Source organism: Gobio gobio (genome assembly GCF_949357685.1).
Source record: "Gobio gobio genome assembly, chromosome: 9".
NCBI classification, from domain to species: Eukaryota; Metazoa; Chordata; class Actinopteri; order Cypriniformes; family Gobionidae; genus Gobio; species Gobio gobio.
The window spans coordinates 34,260,047-34,281,130 of record NC_137115.1 but is presented as its reverse complement, the minus strand read 5'-3'; the positions used below and the strand labels follow the sequence as shown (position 1 = coordinate 34,281,130).

Sequence of the window (21,084 nt, the reverse complement as noted above, 5' to 3'; positions counted from 1 at the left end):
AGAAAAAACGCTACTCTCCCAGAGGGAGGCAACACAGCTGAGTCTTCATCCTCCGAAGACTGAAGCTCCCCTTCCGATGCAGCGATCAACATCCTGTCATCTACTGGAGCCCCGAAAGTCACCACTGGATGCCCATGGGAGGGGCCAGCCCGCTCTTTCGGCAACTCAACCGCTTCAGAGGGATTAGGGGCCCAGGTTTTCTCACAGTCCGAGATGCAATCGTCGCTGTTGTGCCTTCACGCTTGGCACCAAAAGCTTCTCCTCTCTCGGTTCTCTCTCTCTCTCTCTCTCTCTCTCTGCTTTGCAGGAACAGTCAGGACACCTGTTCGGCTCCAAAGTGAATGACAAATGTGCGCTGCATCCGCTTCCTGTTTATACCTGTGCTGCGGGGCGGAGCGCAAGATGCAAATCTCGGACGCCAATGGCCATTGGCCCGTTCTCTATACACTCGGAGCTGATAGGGGCTCCCAGAAGTGATCCCGATTCGTCTGTGATGTCCGATGTATGTCGAACGTGACCGACTGAAAGGGAACTTCTTTTAGCCATAGACTTTCTAATTAAATAAAACCATTTTTTCTCTATAGCTTTTGTGAGATCTCTTTTTACTTGGCCATATTTGCTACTCAACTTTAGCACATGCATGGGCTATAGCATACAAATTAGTGACTTAAAAACAGCAGCATTGAATAGGGGTTGAATAATTATGACATAGCTGTATTACTAAAAAAAAAAAATCCTACAACTCAAAAGCATTATGTATTGACATTATCACTTTTAATTTGCCACTAAACTGTTATAGATGCAATTTTTTCTGTATCTTTAGAAAAGCTTACATTTGTAAATTATTACAGTCTCTGGGGGGTTGAGTCATTTTGATTGCAACTATATATATATATATATATATATATATATATATATATATATATATCTTTTATTTAAGTTTTAGCCATGCTTATTTCATTTTAACAATTTTTGTTACAGATTTAACTAACAAAAACAATGTGAGCCAGTGTGTGCATATATTTTACTTCTGATCACAGGGTATGTTTCATTATATACATCCTGTGGGGAAAGTAGAGATGATATACATATGGTGTGAGTTTGTGGATTAGTTGTTCACAGCATGGGGACTTCGTGACTTCGGATCAAGCATCAGTCCTTTCTTTTGGGCTGTTATAACCTAAAGAGAAAGAAAGAACCATGAGAGACGGCGGAAAAGAAGCCTTTGATTCATTGTTGACACTGGCACCTGGCGAATCAAGACAGTTGGTTTCAATTTATCTCTCCATGATGGCAGTTGCCAGGGTTACCGAAGTATAGTTGGTGTCCAAGGAGGCAGCCGTGAGGATGCTCAGGAGAGGTATAGAGCCAATATATCACTTTGTCACACCCTTCAACAGGGCACTGTATGCCTGAGGGGTTTAGTGTGGTCGATCAGCTGAAGGTTTGTTGTTCTGTGTGAGAGTGTGTGGGGTTCTGGGTTACACATGTCTGCATGTGTGAGTTAATACCTAAAGGTGTGTGTCAGGGTGTGTGTCATTAAGTTTAAACAAGGTCTGTGCTTCTCTACAGACAAACACATGTTATCTGGGGTAGTTCAAATGAGTCTCTGGTTATACAGAATGCAGCCGTGTTTCAAAACCTGGGGAGCTTCCTACCTAGACAGCGCTGCATGTTCAAACCAAACATTTTCAGGCATTTACATTTTTCAGTAAATATTTTAAGACATCATAGCTGGATTCAAATCAAAACATTTCAATATTTACAGGCATATCTGAACCAAACATTTTAGACATAGTTTTGTGTTTCAGTATTCGAACATCTTCAAATCAATACACACTTCAGGCATTTTAGGATTGTACATATATTTTTATCTAAGTGAAGCATCTTTAGAGGATTCGAGTAAAATGTTCAAATTGAACTTGTTTAGACATCTTAAAAACACATTCAAATTCGATGCGTTTGATTCAGACATTTGAATTAAACATTTATGGCCATCATAGGAATATTTCAATGTACTGTATTTGTCAAGCATTTTAGCAATCATAGATTCTTCTGAATGTTTGAATCTAAAACTTTTAAACGTCACAAGTGAGTCAAGGGCGTAATTTTGGTTTGAACAGTTGGGGTCGGGGGGGTTCTAATTTATGTTGGTGCAGTCTTTTTAGTTTATGTGGCTGTTTTAGATCACTTCTGAGTTTCTCCATAGCTTTTTAAAGTGGTAAAATCGCAATAGAATTCAAATGGGACGCACATTTTATAATCAGAGTCGCGATAGGAACAACTTGTGCAAATCACACTTTATAATAGGATTCTCTCTCTCACTCTCTCTCTCTCTAAACACTATATTGCCGCAAGTTTTGGGTTTGGGACGTCTCTCTTTTACATGCACATGAACTTTGATGACAACCCATTCTTAATCCGTAGGGTTTAATATGGAGTTGGCCCACCCGGTGCAGCTATAACAGCTTCAACTCTTCTGGAAAGGCTTTCCACAAGGTTTAGGAGTGTGTTTATGGGAATTTTTGACCATTCTTCTAGAAGCGCATTTGTAAGGTCAGACACTCATGTTGGACGAGAAGGCCTGGCTCGCAGTATCCACTCTAATTCATTCCAAAGGTGTTCTATCGGGTTGAGGTCAGGACTCTGTGCAGGCCAGTCAAGTTGCTCCACACCAAACTCGCTCATCCATGTCTTTATGGACCTTGCTTTGTGCACTGGTGCGCAGTCATGTTGGAAACTGTTCCCACAATGTCTTGGTAACTAAGGGGCCAAGCCCAAACCCTGAAAAACAACCCCACACTATAATCGCCCCTCCACCAAACTTTACACTTGGCACAATGCAGTCACAATGCAACCGCAAAACCCAGACTCATCCATCGGATTGCCAGATAGAGAAGCGTGTTTCTTCACAACAGAGAACACGTCTCCACTGCTCTAGAGTCCAGTGGCAGCGTGCTTTACTCCACTGCATCCAATGCTTTGCATTGCACTTGGTGATGTAAGGCTTGGATACAGCTGCTCGGCAAAGAAAAAGTGGAGATAAGGTTATAGGGCTTGACAATATGGTTAGCCCAATGGCCCGGGGCCAGCTTGAAAGACGCTGTAGTCTTTCATAGTAGAGGAAATTGTCACTTGTCAGATCGGCCCAGTGCTGCATCGTCATGAAAGTTTATCATTGGCATGTGTTGATAAGCCTTGTCAATTTAAACATTCAAGCGATGTTTAACCATTCAAATTCAAGTGCAAGTAGATGCTAATTAGAACTTAATTCAGTATGAACAGAAAAGTACACACAAAAAAAGTATGTCAAAATTGCTGTCTTGGTGAGCATTCACATAAACACTATCAGTTATGTCTTACTGAATGTAAACCGATGAGAAAGAAAACACTTGTAACAGTATGTTGGATCTGTGCATTTTGTCTTAAAGTGACAGCAGCCTAATATTTCTGCTGACGTATGCGTCATAACTGTTGATCAAACAACAAAAGACAGAGAAAATCCCTCACTGATCTTGAACAAAGGATTAATTTATATGTAGTGTAGACTGTGCAGAGTTATTTTACATTTGATTATTCAATTTCTGTACCAGAAAACTACTGTTAGACTTACCTGAAAAACGTCAAACTGAAAGCACTGTTTATTTAATTTATATCGTTGTCCTGTTGCATTTATTTCAGCTGTTACTTGTGATTTGTGTATTTATTATTTTATTGCTGAAGACTAACTTGTCTTCAATAAAAAAATATATATATTTATATTAGTTAGGCTAGTAGTTTTTGCTGTGGTATCTAAATTTTAATCAAGCAAGGATTGTGAAATTACGTTACATGGGTCAAGACAACAACAAAACAGCTTTTATTTATTTGTGTGTAGGCCTATTTTTTTTGGTGGGGCCCAAACGGTCCAGTAGAAAAAAATCCATAGCATTAAGGCCTGGGATAGAAATCATAAAGCTTGTGGTGTCAGAATGCCAGTCTGTCAGTCAAGTCCAAAGCAAGACGCAATCCATAGTAACGTGTAATGGCAACTATGTCTCAGATTCTCTTACTTCTAATTACTTTTGAGTGATTTGTTACAAGGTCAAATATGCTAAACACAGACACTCCAACATTTGCGTGACGCTCTAGGACAGACCTCATTGGTTCTCGTGCGACACACACTCACACACATTTGAGCTGCTTCTTGTTCTTTTAATAGCCGATACCGATCTTTTAAAAAAATGCTTAATTGGTCCCGATACCGATCCTTGAGATCGGCTTGGAATATCCCTAATTAAAATGCCTTGCAGTAAATTGTTTAATGCACACTGGTACCTGGTGAATCAAGACAGTTGCTTTCAATTTACCTCTCCATGATGGCACTTGCCAGGGTTATCATACATACACTTCTTTTTAAAATGTCTTGTGCATGCTTGGGCTTGGGCTTTCTATGTAAGCAACTCACTAGGGTATGACTTTGGAAATGCAGCATATGTCTTTGTGGCTTCACAAAGTGTGTGAAACTTCCTCATGCATGCGAGTCAGATCGGCCTGAGAGTGTGACGTTTATGTCATCTACAGGCTGCCGTTCCTCAGGCTCCACTGCACTGCTTCAAATCTATCGTCTTACAAATGTCCTAAATAAAAAGAACACTTGTCAGAGGCTGTGTAAGTCTGTTTTATGATGATTGATGTGTGTGAAATATGGTATTACTGCAAAGCCGGCCGATGATTTCCAGTGCTGTTTATTACAGCCTTGTGGCAGCTCTGACTGATCAATACTGAGTCAGAGGAAACCGTGACGACAGTACTCCATACCTCTCTGTCTCTCATCCATTCTCTCACTTCTTACAGCCTCTGTCCATCATTTCTTCTATGTTACTTTCTCTTTCCCATCCTTCTTTTCTTTTCAACCCCTTACTTTTACTCTTTCAGTTCCTTATCATATCTCCGCCCTTAAATTCCTCTCTTTTCTTGTTACTCTGCATTTACATGCTGCAGTCACTCTAGCTTCGTACCGCTGCAGTAATTGGAAAGCCGTCACTGAGCTCGATGTTTGGATCGAGGGATACATGGAGAGAGAGAGAGAGAGAGAGAGAGAGAGAGAGAGAGAGAGAGAGACGGAGAGACGGAGAGACGGAAAGAGTGTGTGAATGTGCATGTGTGTTCAAACCGACTGATTTTGACAGTAAAGGCAAAGGTTCAAGAATGTCCTTGCTCATGCTGGAAGATAGCAGCTTTTTCAGAATCAAAACAAAGCGGTCAATTCAGTATATATATACATATGTATACACACAATTAATAACTACATGTTTGTGCCATTTACCTCATTTGCATAACACCTTTAGTGAATCAGGCGCTAAAACATCACAAATAAGCAATGCAATCAGCATGTGTGGTTCATTCTTAGTGAATTCACCCCATAACATTTTTGCAGAATACCAGTAGATGACGTTAACATCCTTCGGACACATAAAACTGTTAAAGCCCCTTAAACGTTGTTCCTGAGTGTGTGTTTTGCTGTAATGCATGTAAATTCTTGTTTTGTTCCTCACTGGACTGAAAATGGGAATTGTTGCCGTTTTCGCTGGTGTGCGTGTGTGTCCATGGAATGAATGGGCGAACGACTTGAGATGAATGAGAGAGACGGGGCTACAGCCACTCTTCCTGCAGCTGCATTAACATTCAGAAGCTGTCTTACTGACAGAGAGAGAGGGAGACGGGGAGGGCAGAGAGACAGGGGAGGGGAGGGGAGGACTTGGAGGGCAGAGAGAGAGAGAGAGAGAGAGAGAGAGAGGGTTAGGAGGGGCTGTTGATTACAGCACTAGGAGAATGTGTGTGTATGTGTTTTTTTTTTTTTTTTTTGTGGCTGTTTTAGGGGGGTGAGGTGAGTCGTGCTCAACCCCCCCACACACTAATCAATCCGGACCCCTGGCGCCCGCACGTTGTCGTCGGCGACCGTCCGTGTACGGATAGAATGTTCAGGGCGGGAGCACGCCAGCCCAGCCACGGGGAAACGGTGCAGCCTCGTCACAGCGTGTGTGCGTGTGCGAGCGTGTGCGCGAGAGCCACGGGGAGTGAACATGCCCCACTCGCGGCGAGTGCAGCCCGAGCGCTCGGCGCCGTTCGCGACAGGCAGCCGTTAACGGGAGCAAGGGGGAGGGCGGGGAGCGCTCAGAGGGAGGAGAGGAGAGGAGAGGTGGAAGAAAGGAGGAGAGAGGAGCAGAGGAGGAGAGAGTGATAGGAAGAGAGGGAGTGAGCCGCTCGCACCTGACGGCCCTGGCCGGTACGGGAATATCGAGAAGGAGACCCACGCGCACACGCTGCCACCTTCTCACGGGACCATGTCGGTGACCACCGGATTTGGCTACCAGTTGCCGGGCATCACCACGGTAACCTATGTTTTTGTTTACAGCCCGGGGACGGTCCAGCGGGACCCCAGCCCTCCTCCCGCAGGGCCCTCGCACACACTCTCAGGAGCCCGGGGCCCCAAACGGAAACTCTACAGCGCCGTGCCAGGGCGCACCTTCATCGTGGTCAAACCATACACACCACAGGGAGAGGGAGAGATCCAGCTGAACCGCGGAGAGAGGGTCAAAGGTGAGTGCCCTTTCCCTGCTTTTTGCTTTGCATATGACAGCTGTCAATCGTCTGGAAAGAGGCGGAGTTTGGCCAAGTGAGCTTTGGGATGCAAAAATCAATTAGAAGCAGAGGCTCATTGTTTGAGTCTCTCATGATTTTTGAGTTGATTTTTTTGGATCTTTATCGGACTGTATAGGAAGTCTTAAAAAAGTGTATATGTATTTTTTTAAGTGTATATTTTTAAAAAACGGTCAATATCCACTGAGGTTTTTTTTTAGTTCAATTCAGTTTATTTAGGAACTAAAACAAAGTAACACCTACTGTACATTAATCAGCCAAGCTATTGTCGGTATTCGGCCAATAATCTCAAAATATTATATTATATTTGTATATATTTACATTTGTATTTACAATTGTGTGAGTAAGATTGTATTTAAATAAATATTTTCAAATAAATATAAATACATACATATTAAATTATATAGATCATTATTAATCATAGTGATTATTTCCTAAATGCTACAAATATAATAAGAAAATATATATTAAAAATATATTTTTGCAACAATTTTTTTTTAATTACTTAAACGGGTAAAACAAAATAATACAGGCTGAGGAACCTAATATGCCTATATGTAATCTATAGTATACAGTAAAATATTGTCATTACTGTATTTTAGGATAGCCTGTAGAATTACCTCTGCTGAGTGAGTTATGAACAGGATTGTAGTTGAATCCAGAGAACCTACACATTGTCTGCTTTGCGAGATGCACGTCTTTAACATGTCATCTTCACTGGTATGTCTCAGAACAGGGAGACGAAGAGTTGTTGTCTGTCAAACACTGCTCTCTGGAGACCGTCTTTCTCATCACACACACACACACACACACACACACACACACACACACACACACACACACACACACACACACACACACACACACACACACACACACACACACACACTGACACTCAGCTGTAAGGGCCACTTGCTTACTTTCTCAAGGTAGTGAATCTTGATCCGGAGGAGATTCAACTTCGAATCAAGTCAGACAATATTCATGTATTTGTGCTATGTACATGTGGTGTTATTAAAAGATGTGGGCGTTACTCATACTCACTGTTGAGCGTGTAAATGAATGCTGCTCTGGTTTGTGTGTGTGTGTGTGTGTGTGTGTGTGTGCGTGTGTGTCTGCGTGCCCATGGCTCAGGTTCATGGCTTATGTGTTGTTCTGTTCTTGTCTCCATTCATGCTTCAAACCAGACTACCACTCAAACGCAGTGGAAGGTAAAGAACTCTGCATCCATCCCACTGCCCTCCAGTGTGTATGAGTGTGTGTGTCCCATGCATAGCCCCCTACAGTGGTGTTTTTATCCTTCAGTAATTCCTTATTTCCACTCTGCCCTACCTGCATGCCCACCTGTGCTCACACATCTGTACCCAGCACCCTAAACACATACACGGCAATATTAGTCTCTTTCCTTCTTCCCTCTTTAATCTGTACAGAAAACTATTAGACTCTTCTGATTTCTGTCACATTTGATGCTTAAAGCTTTTTAATAGATTATAAATTCCTCCATTTGCACTCTGAGAATCCTGTAATTGCTCTGAGATTGCTCCTGTGTAGCTTTTAGTGGAGCTTCATTTAAATATTAACTTTGTCTCAGATGTTTCTACTAAAATTATTTTGGAGAAATACAAATATAGACATAAATGAGATTAATATTTGTGTGCGGTGTGAGTGAAGCATTATACATTTATGCACCTGGCAAAGATGTGGTCTTGAAAGAATGTGAATTGAAGTTGTTGCTATCACTGTTATTATTTGAATTGCTCAGTCTATCATTCTTCTTCTCCGAAATGAATTGCATTTTTGAGGGCCTAAACATGCTTGAAAATTCACACGTGTCAGAAGTGGTGAAAATTTACGTCTGATATGTGTTTCAGAATTAGGTGTGGCAAAATGGCTCGATAGTGCCACCTACAAAATTTCAAATAAGTGCCGTTCGCGCTACGTTTCACTTACGAGTATGAAATTCGGTAGACACATGTAACTGCCCAATACGTACAAAAAACTCCCTGGGAGCAAAATCTGAAAACCCAACTGGAAGGGAGATATTTAAAAAAAAAAATTCGGCACATTTTTTTGCAGTTTTTGCCATTTCCAGATGTTGTACTTTAACAAACTCCTCGTAGATATTTAACCAGAACAACATCATATTTGGTCAGTCTAATCTTAAGGCCTTAGCGGTGTTAAATTGCAAAGATCTTGGGTTTCGTGTTTTGTCAAAGATCGTGTCCATGGCGGCCTGACAAAGTTCGATGTTTCACCATGAAACAGGAAGCTGTTGTCAGTCCTGGCCTGAAGACATCTACATGGCAATATTCAGTTAGTCGTAGCGCCACCTGTTGGCAACAGGAAATGGCATGCTTTTTCTAAAGCCACCGGGTGGCGGTGGCACGGATGCAAGGAATCTTTCATCGCTGCTTGCAGCTTTAATTAGGGGCCAAGCACTGAAGGTGCGTAGGCACCTATTGAAATCGTTGGCGTTCTTATTATTATTATTATTATTACGCTCTGGGAGTCTATGGCAGCCCATAGATCCGTTTGTGGAAAAGTTATGAAATTTGGCACACTGATAGAGGACAGTCCACACACTCACCATAGCGAATATGGAGTCTCTAATTCAATCCCTCTAGCGCCACCACTTGTCTAAAGTTGCACTCATGTTTATGCTAATAACTTTTGAACCCTAAGGGCTAGAAACAAAATTCAATTCCTTGGCTCAAGCCGATTCGATTGCACCCTATGACGTCATTTTCCGTCATGTATATTTTCCCGCCATTTTGAATCAACCGAAAAACCTACTTTTTCGAACTCCTCCTAGGCCGTTGCTCCAGGTCATTTATACCAGGTCATCTTCAGACCATGCCGACAAATGGAATTCAAGTTGATCCGTACAACCGTTCGCAAACAAAGCGCAAACAAATTTTACGTAGCGGTTGCAAAAATACACTTAAGGCTATATCTCTGCAACGGTTTATCGTATTCAAACCAAACTCGGTACATGTCATCACAAGCATGACTTGAGGCAACATGCAGCGTTTCGGCACAGTGCCACCTTCTGGTCCGGAGATACAAAACAATTTTTGCTTATAACTTCTGAACCGTTTATCCAAAAATCGTAAAAAAATTTAATGATGTGCTAAAATGCTGTATTTTATGAACTCATGAACGGATTGTTATGAAACTTTGTATGGTTCATCACCACGATGCCCTGAAGGAGCCCAAGAAGTTTCGAAACAGGGCCACCTAGGGGAGAATTAATTTTTTCAAGTGCTTATAACTTTGGGTGTGGTTTACTTATTTTCAAGAAAGTCATCTCGAGTCTCACAATACCAGACTTGCCAGGTTTTGGTGTATGGTTTGTGCAGCGTTGTAATTTCTTCGAAACCGCTACTCCGATCGAGATGAAACCAGCGTCAGAAGTTGGGAAACATAGGTCAATAGCTATACATTAATGCCCAAATGTCAAAATATGAATAGTAGGGGGGAATAAAATCGAATCAAAGTCAGGTGTCAGTAATTTTTTACGTGTTTTTTCACATAAATGTCTATAACTCCAAAACTAAATTAAATATTTTCACCAAAATTGACACACACATGTATGGGCTCACTCCAAGGACACATTAAAAAAATGGTGGGATTGTGCCTCGTGGTGGCATATAATAGAACAAAACATAAAATTCCCATTGACTACAATGTAGTATTATGATATAAAATGCTAATGCTATACTTTACGAATGCATTGTTGTATCATTACAAAACTTAGTATGTGTCATCAGCACCATGCCTTTAAGGTACTTAAAAGGTTTCGGGACAGCACCACCATTTGGCCCATACTTATAATGATCTCTACAATGACATATTGACACCATATTGACACCCTGCTTTGACATATTGATACCAAACTTTGCATGTGTCATTGTTCCTTTATTCTGACCACACCACATCAATTTTGTAACTGTACCACCTATTGGTCGAAAGTGATAAACAATTAAATCATTATTATTGACTGTATTTATCATTTTACAGCCTTTTTCCTAAAATGATCTTAATAGTCTTTAATGTCTAATTTTTGCAGTTGGTCTAACACTCCCAGCCATGTTGGCATGTGTTATTTTCTTCTTTTCGCTTGGCCCTGACAATTGCTGCTTGCAGCTATATTTATCATTATTATTGCTCAGATGCTGTTTTTTTATTGCAGTTCTTGAGACTTATTGAAGGTCTATTTAAACATTAGCTTTGTCTCAGATGTTTCTCCTAAAATTTCTTATGATAAATCCATTAAGACATTTGCATACAGTGTAAGTTATACTGCATGTAAGAATTTGAATGGAAGTTGTTGTTATTACTCATTATTGTTATTGCTCAGATGCTGTTTTTTTACAGTTTTTCTATGCTCCATTTATAGCTTTGTCTCAGATGTTTCTTCTAAAAGCGACATCAGAAATATATGATAATAACATACAGTGTGTTTTATATTTATGCAGCTTAAAAGAATTTGAATGGAAGTTATTATTATTATTCATAATGGATATTGCTCTTTTGCAGTCCATGAGACTTTAAATGTTAGTTTTGTCTCAGATGTTTCTCTTAAAATTTCTTTAGAGAAATAAAAATGGAAACAAATTTGTCAACAGTTGACATACAGTAACAGTATAATGCTATAAAGTTTTAAGTGGATAGTATAACTCAGATAATTTGATTTTAGATCAATTTAATGAGAATTGTTTGCGATCAAATTGAGATCTGGCTTTTGATTTCAGACTATGGTATTTTAGCAAATATTAGCACAGTTTGTGATATTGTTTTGATTTTCTCAGAGAGTCTTGAGTGTACATTACTTGGGTCTTTTTCTTGAGTGAAGTTCTCAATTTTCTTTCCATTTAATCTCATTTTAAAGAAGCTTCTGATATGTTTAAGAGATTTGTAATTTTGCTGTCCTATGGGTATCCTGTATGTAATCCTTTAGTCCAGAACAGCTGCACGTACTCTGAAAACACATTCTGACTCACATTCCTGTGCTGGGCAGCAGGTGCATTAGTGCCCGTGAAGTGCCAGAACGCCCATGCTGGTGGCGATGGAGATGCCGTTATAATCTGGTGGCACAGTGACAGCATGCTGCTTGTTCCAGCTCAGAAACTGCCAGGACAAACCATATGCTGGACACACGACACATCTCTTACGTAATAGCACCATATGTCAAAAACGTTTCCATTTCCTGTGCCCTTTCTGTTCTTGTAGCACCTCTGTAACCTTACAAAGAGACCAAGCGAGCAACCCGCAGTCTCTCTTTAGCTCCCAGCTCCTGATATGTTCGCAGTGCCCGTCTCACTGACGTTCATTAATATAGAGTCACTGCTGGGAAAACAACATCTCATTTCCAGCCTCAGCAAGGCTATCTATGCAAACAGCAGGTCTCATTTCTTAACTATTCAAGTTTGTACTTAAATTAATAAATTTAGGTACACTTTTATTGGCATTGATGGTTTCATGAAGAAACATCCATGGATCCTTTCTCTTCCACAAAAGCTTTTTTATAGTGGGAAAATGTTCTTCATACTAAAGGCCACCGCAGCGACAGACACCCACCAACATGGACAATTACCAGATCACATTCCACGACCTGAAAAGCGCTGATTCTACATGTTCAATCAGCAAAAACATGTATAGACTAATGCCAACAGACAGCGAAAGTGGTAACACAATGATCTGACAAAATGCAACAAACCTGCCTGTTGGTAGCTTTGGTCGACGTCTGTCTATTATAAAATTGTTTAAATATTTATATATAGTATGCTCATCAAGGCTGCATATTTAAGGACACTTTGATGAATAGAAAGTTCAAAAACAGCATTTATTTATATTTCAGCATTTATTGAGAGTGTTGTGTTTTTGTGCCCCAATCACTTTAGTTTACCTTTGGAGATTCTTCACTCCCCGATAAAATCACGTTTGGGTGCACAACTGTCTACGAGACCTTGAGGGCTGAATAAACCTGCTTGTGACTTGAGGTTGATAACCTTTAGCATGCTCTTGTGGGAATGTTTTGATGGCACTGTGCCTCATACAGATGTGAAATGCATTTTGACTGTGGCTTCGGTTCATTGGAGCTTACTAACTTCAGCCTTGCTTTGAGGTCGTAGATGATAAACGGATGAGGGATGGAAATCTATCCCCCTTACAGGGTTGAGATCTGCTACTGAAAAAAAAGGCAGATTGAGGGCGAAGTCAGATCTCAAGCTCAGTGTGCGATTGATACTTTTGGGAAAGACCAAAGGTTAGAGTGTTTTTTTTTTTTACCCAACAACTTTTGGTCACATCATTAAGGACATGAAAATGGGTAACATAATATTTATTGGAATATACTTTGATATATTTTTAATTTTAGTGTCAACTTTGTACCAGTATGTTTGATATTCCTCTTTCTTAGTACTCCAGACTCAAATGAAGTATCAAAGCTGAGTATACCATTGTATAATTAGGAAATCAACATAATCATAGACATCAAATTTTGATGAAGCACCAGCCAGGGATTTCCAAAATAAAATCTGAAGAGTATAACCGACATTCACAATAAACTGTTGTCTGACTGATTGTTCAGACACTTTATCTCTTTCTAGCTCGTACAATGCTGTTTATTTGTATTTCCTTCACTCCTCATCCCCGTCCTTACCTTGACTTTTTTTTTTCTCTTCTCTCTCATTCCATTTTCTGACAGATGAGAATGTTTATGAGGAGATCACGCTCGGTAAACATGAACCCCACTTATGTCCACCTGTCCTTTCCTCTGTGCTGTTCTTAACACTTATATGATATTCAGTAGATACTGATAGTAGAGTCATAGTATTAGCATTGTAGGCCTACATAGGCACACTTTGTCTTGTCCTATAGTGCTCTGATGTATGTGTGTTGTCTCTCTCTGGCAGAGTCCATCAAAGAAAGTGAAGAGGAAGGTGAATTTATTAGTATATAGCTCTGTGCACTGCGCTGGTCCTGCTGGACTTCTCTGTAGGCTGCTTTAGGTCATACAGAACCAGTGTGAGAGCACAGACCACGAATAGAATAAAGATCCCTGTAGATCCAGTGCAATAGGTTACTAGGTATTAGCAAAAAAGGATTGAATGATGGATGAGGTTTGATGTGTGTGTTCTTGTATATGTGGTTTACGAAGACACAAATGTGAATAATGACATGGGTATCATATACCGACACTAGCACACACTGCTATTTGCTCTAAAGGCTGGAAACAAAAAGCAGATATTACATTTTTTTTTAATAAAAATTAAAGGGGTCATGACATGAGAAATCTTTTGACATATAAGAGGTCTTTGTATCATTATTACATCTTGCAAGTTTCATAACTTAAAATGTCCTCGTCATCAATAATAAAAAAAGCATTTATAATCCGCTGTAAAAAAGAAAAAGAAAAAAAAGCGTAGTTTTTTTTAATCTGTCAATCACGCAGTGCAAGTTTATCTGGACAATTGCAAAAACTCCTGCAATAGTGACGCTCTTACACTACACAATGAATCTCTTACTGTATTAACATTGTGTTTGCATTGTTAGTTATGGTGAAAGCATTCACCATAACACACAAACGTTGCAATGAAGAGATCACTGCATTCACGCGATGAACAGACTGTCTGTCATCTGCTTAATGCTCATCACTGCAAACTTCCGTGTGATGGGAATAGATCTAAATAAAATGCAATAATCAACACTTTTCACGATTCATTAATTTTGACAGCTGTAATAGTAAAAATGTTGTAAAAGTATTAGAGAGCGTTCCACATGTAATACTTATTTCATATGCAAAGATGTCAGCCAATCACAGCAGTGGGCGTTTACAGCAGACACACCCCTTCAAACAGAGCGTTCAAATCAGAGGGCTAAAATCAGGATGGAAAATAGCCATTTCTTTTAAAATATGACAATTTTATGTAAACTTCATATTAACATTATAAGTGCACCTCATGAAACATAAAATAAAATAAAAAAATCCAGTTCATGACCCCTTTAACTGATGACTTTAACAGAAACATACTGTAGTCAATTACTAACCTCAGAGCTCATGGCAAGTTTGTCTTGAAAGTATTATACAGAATCATTCAAAATCAGTCGCTTAGTATGTTTGTAAATACATGAGATTTTACTGTGTGTTATAACAACAACGGAAAATCGTTACATTACCTTTTGATTGAAGATTTGATTAAAGCAACCAGGAATTGTGCAATAAGTAAATAGGGTCATTTAAAAAAAAAAAATAATAATTTGACTATGATGTTGTATAAGCATTGTAACTGTGTAAATATGATTATATGTAGCAAATTCCTTCTTTTTATGTCCATGCTGTCAAATACAGTTAATTTTTCCCTTTTTTCCCAAATGTCATCACCAGAATCTCCCTATGTAGAGCATGAAATTAAGAAGGAGGATGGCCGTGGTTATGTGGACGATAAAGGTAATCTTACCCATGTAGCTCAGCTATTCTGTTAGAAACAGTAGGTAGAGAAGTACACTGTAGGTGTAGACTGAAATAGATTTGTCTGTTTTTATATCTGTGATAAGTTTGAATGTTTCTAAATCTCTAAATGCTTTCCTGCATGATCTTGAATGCATTCCCTGCTTATTTCATTCCATTGACAACAAGGTAATATTAAAAGTTGTATGCTTTTGAGCTCAATCAGAAGGTCATCAGTGATTGGAATCAATTTGTCGGCACTCAAGAGATCAAGCAGATAAACGCGGTCGCTGGTCTTCCAGGTGTTGTTGTTTAACATTAGTGGGCGTTGATGCATGCGATAGTCTTACAGTGTAATGGAAACGTGGCTGTCGCACACATGATGTCGTTAATATTCCACGAGCATTGGGAGTGTCCCACAGCCATTAATCATGTTTGTGAATGTCTAATCTTGCTGTTATTTGCAGCAATTCCATTTTCATGCCTGTCTTAAAGATTAATAAGTAGAGGTGTATGAGACTAGAGCATGCTGGGAAAACATGAGCTCACATTGATAATCTAGTCTGTGACAAAGTCATTGCTGGTCCAATCAACGGTCATGTGACAGTATCATATTTAGGGTTCAAAGTCTGTAGTGCAGTTTGAATAACAATGTCTTAACCTGAATGGGAGCAAAACTGTTGTTCTTTTCTTTTTTGAAAATTGCCTTTATAGAAGGAACAGATAAAGGAGACTTTCTTGACACTGTGTCATGAAACAATATTTCAGTTTGAACCTGAAATAAGTTGATTTGCTTGCTTGATGAAAAGGTGACTTAACAAGCAGCTTTTTGTATGAAGGTTCTTCTTAAAGGTCCCGTTTTTCGTGTTTTTTTGAAGCTTTGAATGTGTTTACAGTGTGCAATATAACATGTGTTCATGTTTCGCGTGTAAAAAAACAGTATTTTTCACACAATTTACTTATCTGTATACCGCTGTTTTCACTGTCCTCAAAACGGCCTGAGAATTTCCTCGTTCTATGAAGTCCCTCCTTCAGAAATATGTAACGAGTTCTGATTGTGCCAGCGGTTCCCGTGTTGTGATTCGACAGCAGCTTAGGGCACGCAGAGCGCACGTTGCCCGGAAAGGTCACGCCTCTTACCATAACGGAGATGCATGCGCTCAATGATTTCTAAGTACAGCGTCCCTGGGAAAGCCAAACAAAGGTGATTTGACTCCGGGATGAAAATAACAATGTCTCGACGACATGGCGACTAACAACCTATACAAACGCAACACTTCCTCCTCTCCACGCGGGAGCAACAAGACCACGCCCCCTTTTTCGCGTATTCTTGTGGGCGGAGGTTAGTCTACAAACTGTTCTACTGACGTAATTAAAGCAGGATGTACATGGATGTAGTCCAAACTGGCCGTTCACTGTAGGCTTTGAAAGGGAACTTCTGTTAAATAAAATATCTCGCTTGGCATTGAACTTTGAGCTTTATAATTTTACAGGTATTATTTATGCTCTAACAGCAACATTACACACTAACTAAAGTTTGAAAAATGGAATCACGAAGAACAGGACCTTTAAGGAAACTTGTATAAGACTTTTTTTTTTTCAGACGACATTTTTTATACGTGTTTTTATAAAATTGCATGTACTGGATTGTGATATACACTGACCAGGCATAACATTATGACCACTGACAGATGAAGTCAATAGCACTGATTATCTCTTCATCACGGCACCTGTTAGTGGGTGGGAGATATTAGGCAGCAAGTGAACATTTTGTCCTCAAAGTTGATGTGTTAGAAGCAGGAAAAATGGGCAAGCGGAAGGATTTAAGTGAGTTTGACAAGGGACAAATTGCGATGGCTAGACGACAAAACTGCAGCTCTTGTAAGGTGTTCCACATCTGCAGTGGTCAGTATCTATCAAAAGTGGTCCAAGGAAGGAACAGTGGTGAACCGGCGACAGGGTTATGGGGGGCCAAGGCTCATTGATGCACGTGGGGAGCAAAGGCTGGCCCGTGTGGTCTGATCAAACAGATGAGCTACTGTAGCTCAAATTGCTCAAGAATGGGGCTGCATAGCCGCAGACCAGTCAGGGTGACTGTGAGCGTCAGAACTGGACCATGGAGCAATGAAAGAAGATGGCCTGGTCTGATGAATCACATTTTCTTTTACATCACATTGATGGCTGGGTGCGTGCGTCGCTTACCTGGGGAACACATGGCAGTGGGATCCATGGCCAGGATGCACTATGGGTGCATATTCTGCTATATTCTGCTGGGAAACCTTGGGTCCTGCCATCCATGTGGATGTTACTTTGACACGTACCACCTACCTAAGCATTGTTGCAGACCATGTACACCCTTTCATGGAAACGGTATTCCCTGGTGGCCTCTTTCAGCAGAATAATGCACCCTGAGCACCCTCACAAAGCAAAAATGGTTCAGGAATGGTTTGAGGAGCACGAGTTTGAGGTGTTGACTTGGCCTCCAAATTCCCCAGATCTCAATCCAGTCGAGCATCTGTTGGATGTGCGGAACAAACTAGTCCTATCCATGGAGGCCCCACCTTGCAACTTATAGGACTTAAAGGATCTGCTGCTAACATCTTGGTGCCAGATACCACAGCACATCTTCAGGGGTCTAGTGGAGTCCATGCCTCGACGGGTTAGGGCTGTTCTGGCAGCAAAAGGGGGACCAACACAATATTAGGGTCATGATGTTATGCCTGATCGGTGTATTAAAGGTAGTGAAGGATACATCTGTACTGCCTGCAGAAATGAATCAGATGAAGTAGACAGAACGGTATGCAAACATTGGATTTAAATGCACCTTGAGGCATTCCTAATTCTGCATGATTATAGCCAACATAACATGGAATTCGTAACCCATTTTACTTCCATAATATGATGTAATACGAATGCAACAGGATATTCAATGAGTAAAAAAGTGGGACTTGATTTTTATCTATTGGGAATAGATTGTATTGTGATTGCTGAAGTTGTCTCTATATTACAGGTAACAGGGGAGAGAGATTTAATTTGGATAAAATGATTAGTAGTTATTTTAAAAATCCCCAAGATAAACATTTGTTCTTCATAATAGAATTCACTGATAAATCATGTACCATATAACCACGAACACAAATATTGATTTCACATTGACTTTGATGATTGCCTTTACTCACTTTGAGCATGAAAAATCCCCTTTTTTTATATAAAAAATGACATTTTATAGAAGGGGACCAGCGTTTGATTAGCTCCTCTAAAATTTCCTTGTATGTTTGTTCACCTCATTAAAGATTTCCCATCGGCCAACAGTAAAACCGTAATTCTTTTGAAGTTAAAGAAATCAATTAACTTTAATTGTGCTTCTCCACCAGTTTTGAGGTGGTTTTACTGTGAGGCAGGTTTCCCCCGACAGAGCCCTATTACTTTCCAAAGGAACTTAATAGAATTGGTATTTGAAGAGGCCACTAGTTCCTAGTATTTGTTGAGAAGTTTGCGTTGCTGTTTCTAAAGTGAACATTTGTAAACAGCCACAGGGTTTAGCGCTTTCTGAGCCAAGAGCTCTCGCTTTTCGCGGTCCCTGTGTAACTATGTTTAAGGCAGCTGGATTTTTTCCGTAAAACAAGAGCATCTGCCTGTCTCTTAGCAACAGGTGTCTGTGCTTCAGTATGGTATGTGCACTTGCCAAATGACGTGACATTTCACTGTCAAAGTTAAACTCTCTGTGATATAAAAATATTTGTGTTTGATCAGACTCTGCCAAGTCGTGTGGTGTAGAAACAATGACCTAAATAAATACCCACAAAGCACTGATGCTCTGGGTGATGCATGTTCGACATGGCGTAATTGCTCTCAAATGTGCCAGATATATAAAATATTATTTCATATGCAACATATGCATGAAAATATGACCTAGTTCTGCATCTAAAAGCAGTCATGAAACGGTTCCCCCGTCTGGAGAGTTGAAATGTGATTAAAAGTCTGTCTGCATAAATACATATGTTTGCAATGCCTTAAATTATGTTTTGAAAGGTCATAGAGAGCTAGTCTGTTGCAGATGAAGCTCAAATCAAGTGGCGGTTTTGGATTTATGTTTTTTCCATGTGTGTTTTTTTTGTAGATGTTTTATGCCGCGTGACAGTGTAATGAATGGCGATTTTGATGTAGGTTCGTATTGTCCCGTTGCAGCTGTCTCATCAGCTCGCTTATGGCCATAAGAGGCTTTCTGCTGACTCATGGCTGTGTATCATAAGGTCTGTGAGTTTTGTGCTGAGTCACTCACAACTTTTACTAAGGTGACAGATTAGAACATATGTTACTTTATGGTGTAGATATACTGAGTCTGAACATCTGCACTCACTCAAAGCTAGGCTATCCAGAAACCGCCTGCAATTTCACAGGGTTTTATGACATCTTAACATTCTAAAGATAGATAGATAGATAGATAGATAGATAGATAGATAGATAGATAGATAGATAGATAGATAGATAGATAGATAGATAGATAGATAGATAGATAGATAGATAGATAGATAGATAGATAGATAGATAGATAGATAGATAGATAGATAGATAGATAGATAGATAGATAGATAGATAGATAGATAGATAGATAGATAGATAGATAGATAGATAGATAGATAGATCGAGCGAGCTTAAATACATGCTAAGTTGCACTCATGGCAAGTGTTTTGTCTCAGACTAAGAGACGACGCATTAAAGTCTGATGAAGAATACAGAACATGCAGATACTAAGTCTGCTGCTTGTGTGTGTGCCCTTCTGGCAGTCTGGAAGACATCTTTAGCCTTCTGAGTCAATTAAATTGTAGATAAACAAGCAGCAGCTACAAAATAAACACGCGCGCACACACACACATTTACCAATAAAGTGCGGGAATATCTGTTTAGCTGATTTGTTTATTCATTGATTTCTCAGTATGAACATCTGTCACTTGCTCAGTATTGCAAGCGCTGTCAAAACAGCAAACTCTAATCTGATTGTTTTTTATGTAGTGCATAGTTTTATCCATCTGATTTTTTGATTGAGATGCGTAGGAGCAAGTAAGCAAGATATCTTTAAGTGCACCTGTTCTCCTTTGCACTTTAAGCTGTGATCTATTTTTTGGGCAAAATAAGCTGCATTGTGAACTATTATTGCTGATATTCAAAAGTCTGCGTTTTAAAGTTATTATAAGTGACTACATTATTATTTTTTATACTACATACATTATTTTAAATGTCGGTTTTTATATCTGAGAGGCTGATCAGTACTGGTGTTTGTACTCGTGTTTTGCCTGCTTACAATGAGGCAAAGATTTGCTTACATCAGCTTGCGCTTGTTTGTATGTGATATCTTTGATCCCAAGGTTAATGCACCACTCTGTGCATTTTGACTTTTCTGTCACAGTTGACCACCTGTAATCTCTATCTCTCACCTGACCTTGCCCCAAACTTTGCCCCCCACAATCCACACCACCTGTTAAACACACACACACACACACACACACACACACACACACACACACACACACACACACACACACACACACACACACACACACACACACACACACACACACACACACACACACACACACACACCCCTTGGCTAACAAACAAAAGCTTTCTGATTATGGTATGTTGCGCTCTTTCCTTCTCTCTTTACTCTGATTGACTTGCTTTTTTAGGAATATAAGCACATTATAAGTACACAATATATACAGAATTACACAAAATATAAGCTCATTCAGAAATGTTAAACTATAAAATATTTAAAGTTTATAATTTAAAGATTTAAAGTAAATTTTATTGTATACTGTATTATTTATAATATACCTATATATAGTTTTATTTTTAAATTTTTGTGTGTGATTATCTTATAATGTATTTATTTATTCATTCATTCATTTTATGATCTTTGTGTGCCTTCAAATAATTTTATTTTAGTATTATTTTGTATTTTTATTTGTATATAACTTAAAATATTTAAA

The 21,084-nt window shown here is 39.6% G+C and overlaps 1 protein-coding gene across 1 annotated transcript in view; it reads left to right on the top strand.

Moving 5' to 3' along the window:
* Positions 1-21,084, top strand: part of shank3a (SH3 and multiple ankyrin repeat domains 3a) — a gene marked incomplete at both ends in the record, with an annotated part of 329,579 nt that overhangs the window by 196,900 nt on the left and 111,595 nt on the right. Inside the window, 3 exons of the mRNA XM_079825457.1 lie at positions 6,398-6,582; positions 7,830-7,853; positions 15,032-15,094. Of these exons, the coding sequence (XP_079681583.1) occupies positions 6,398-6,582; positions 7,830-7,853; positions 15,032-15,094 (272 nt within the window). The remainder of the gene's footprint in view (positions 1-6,397; positions 6,583-7,829; positions 7,854-15,031; positions 15,095-21,084) is intronic.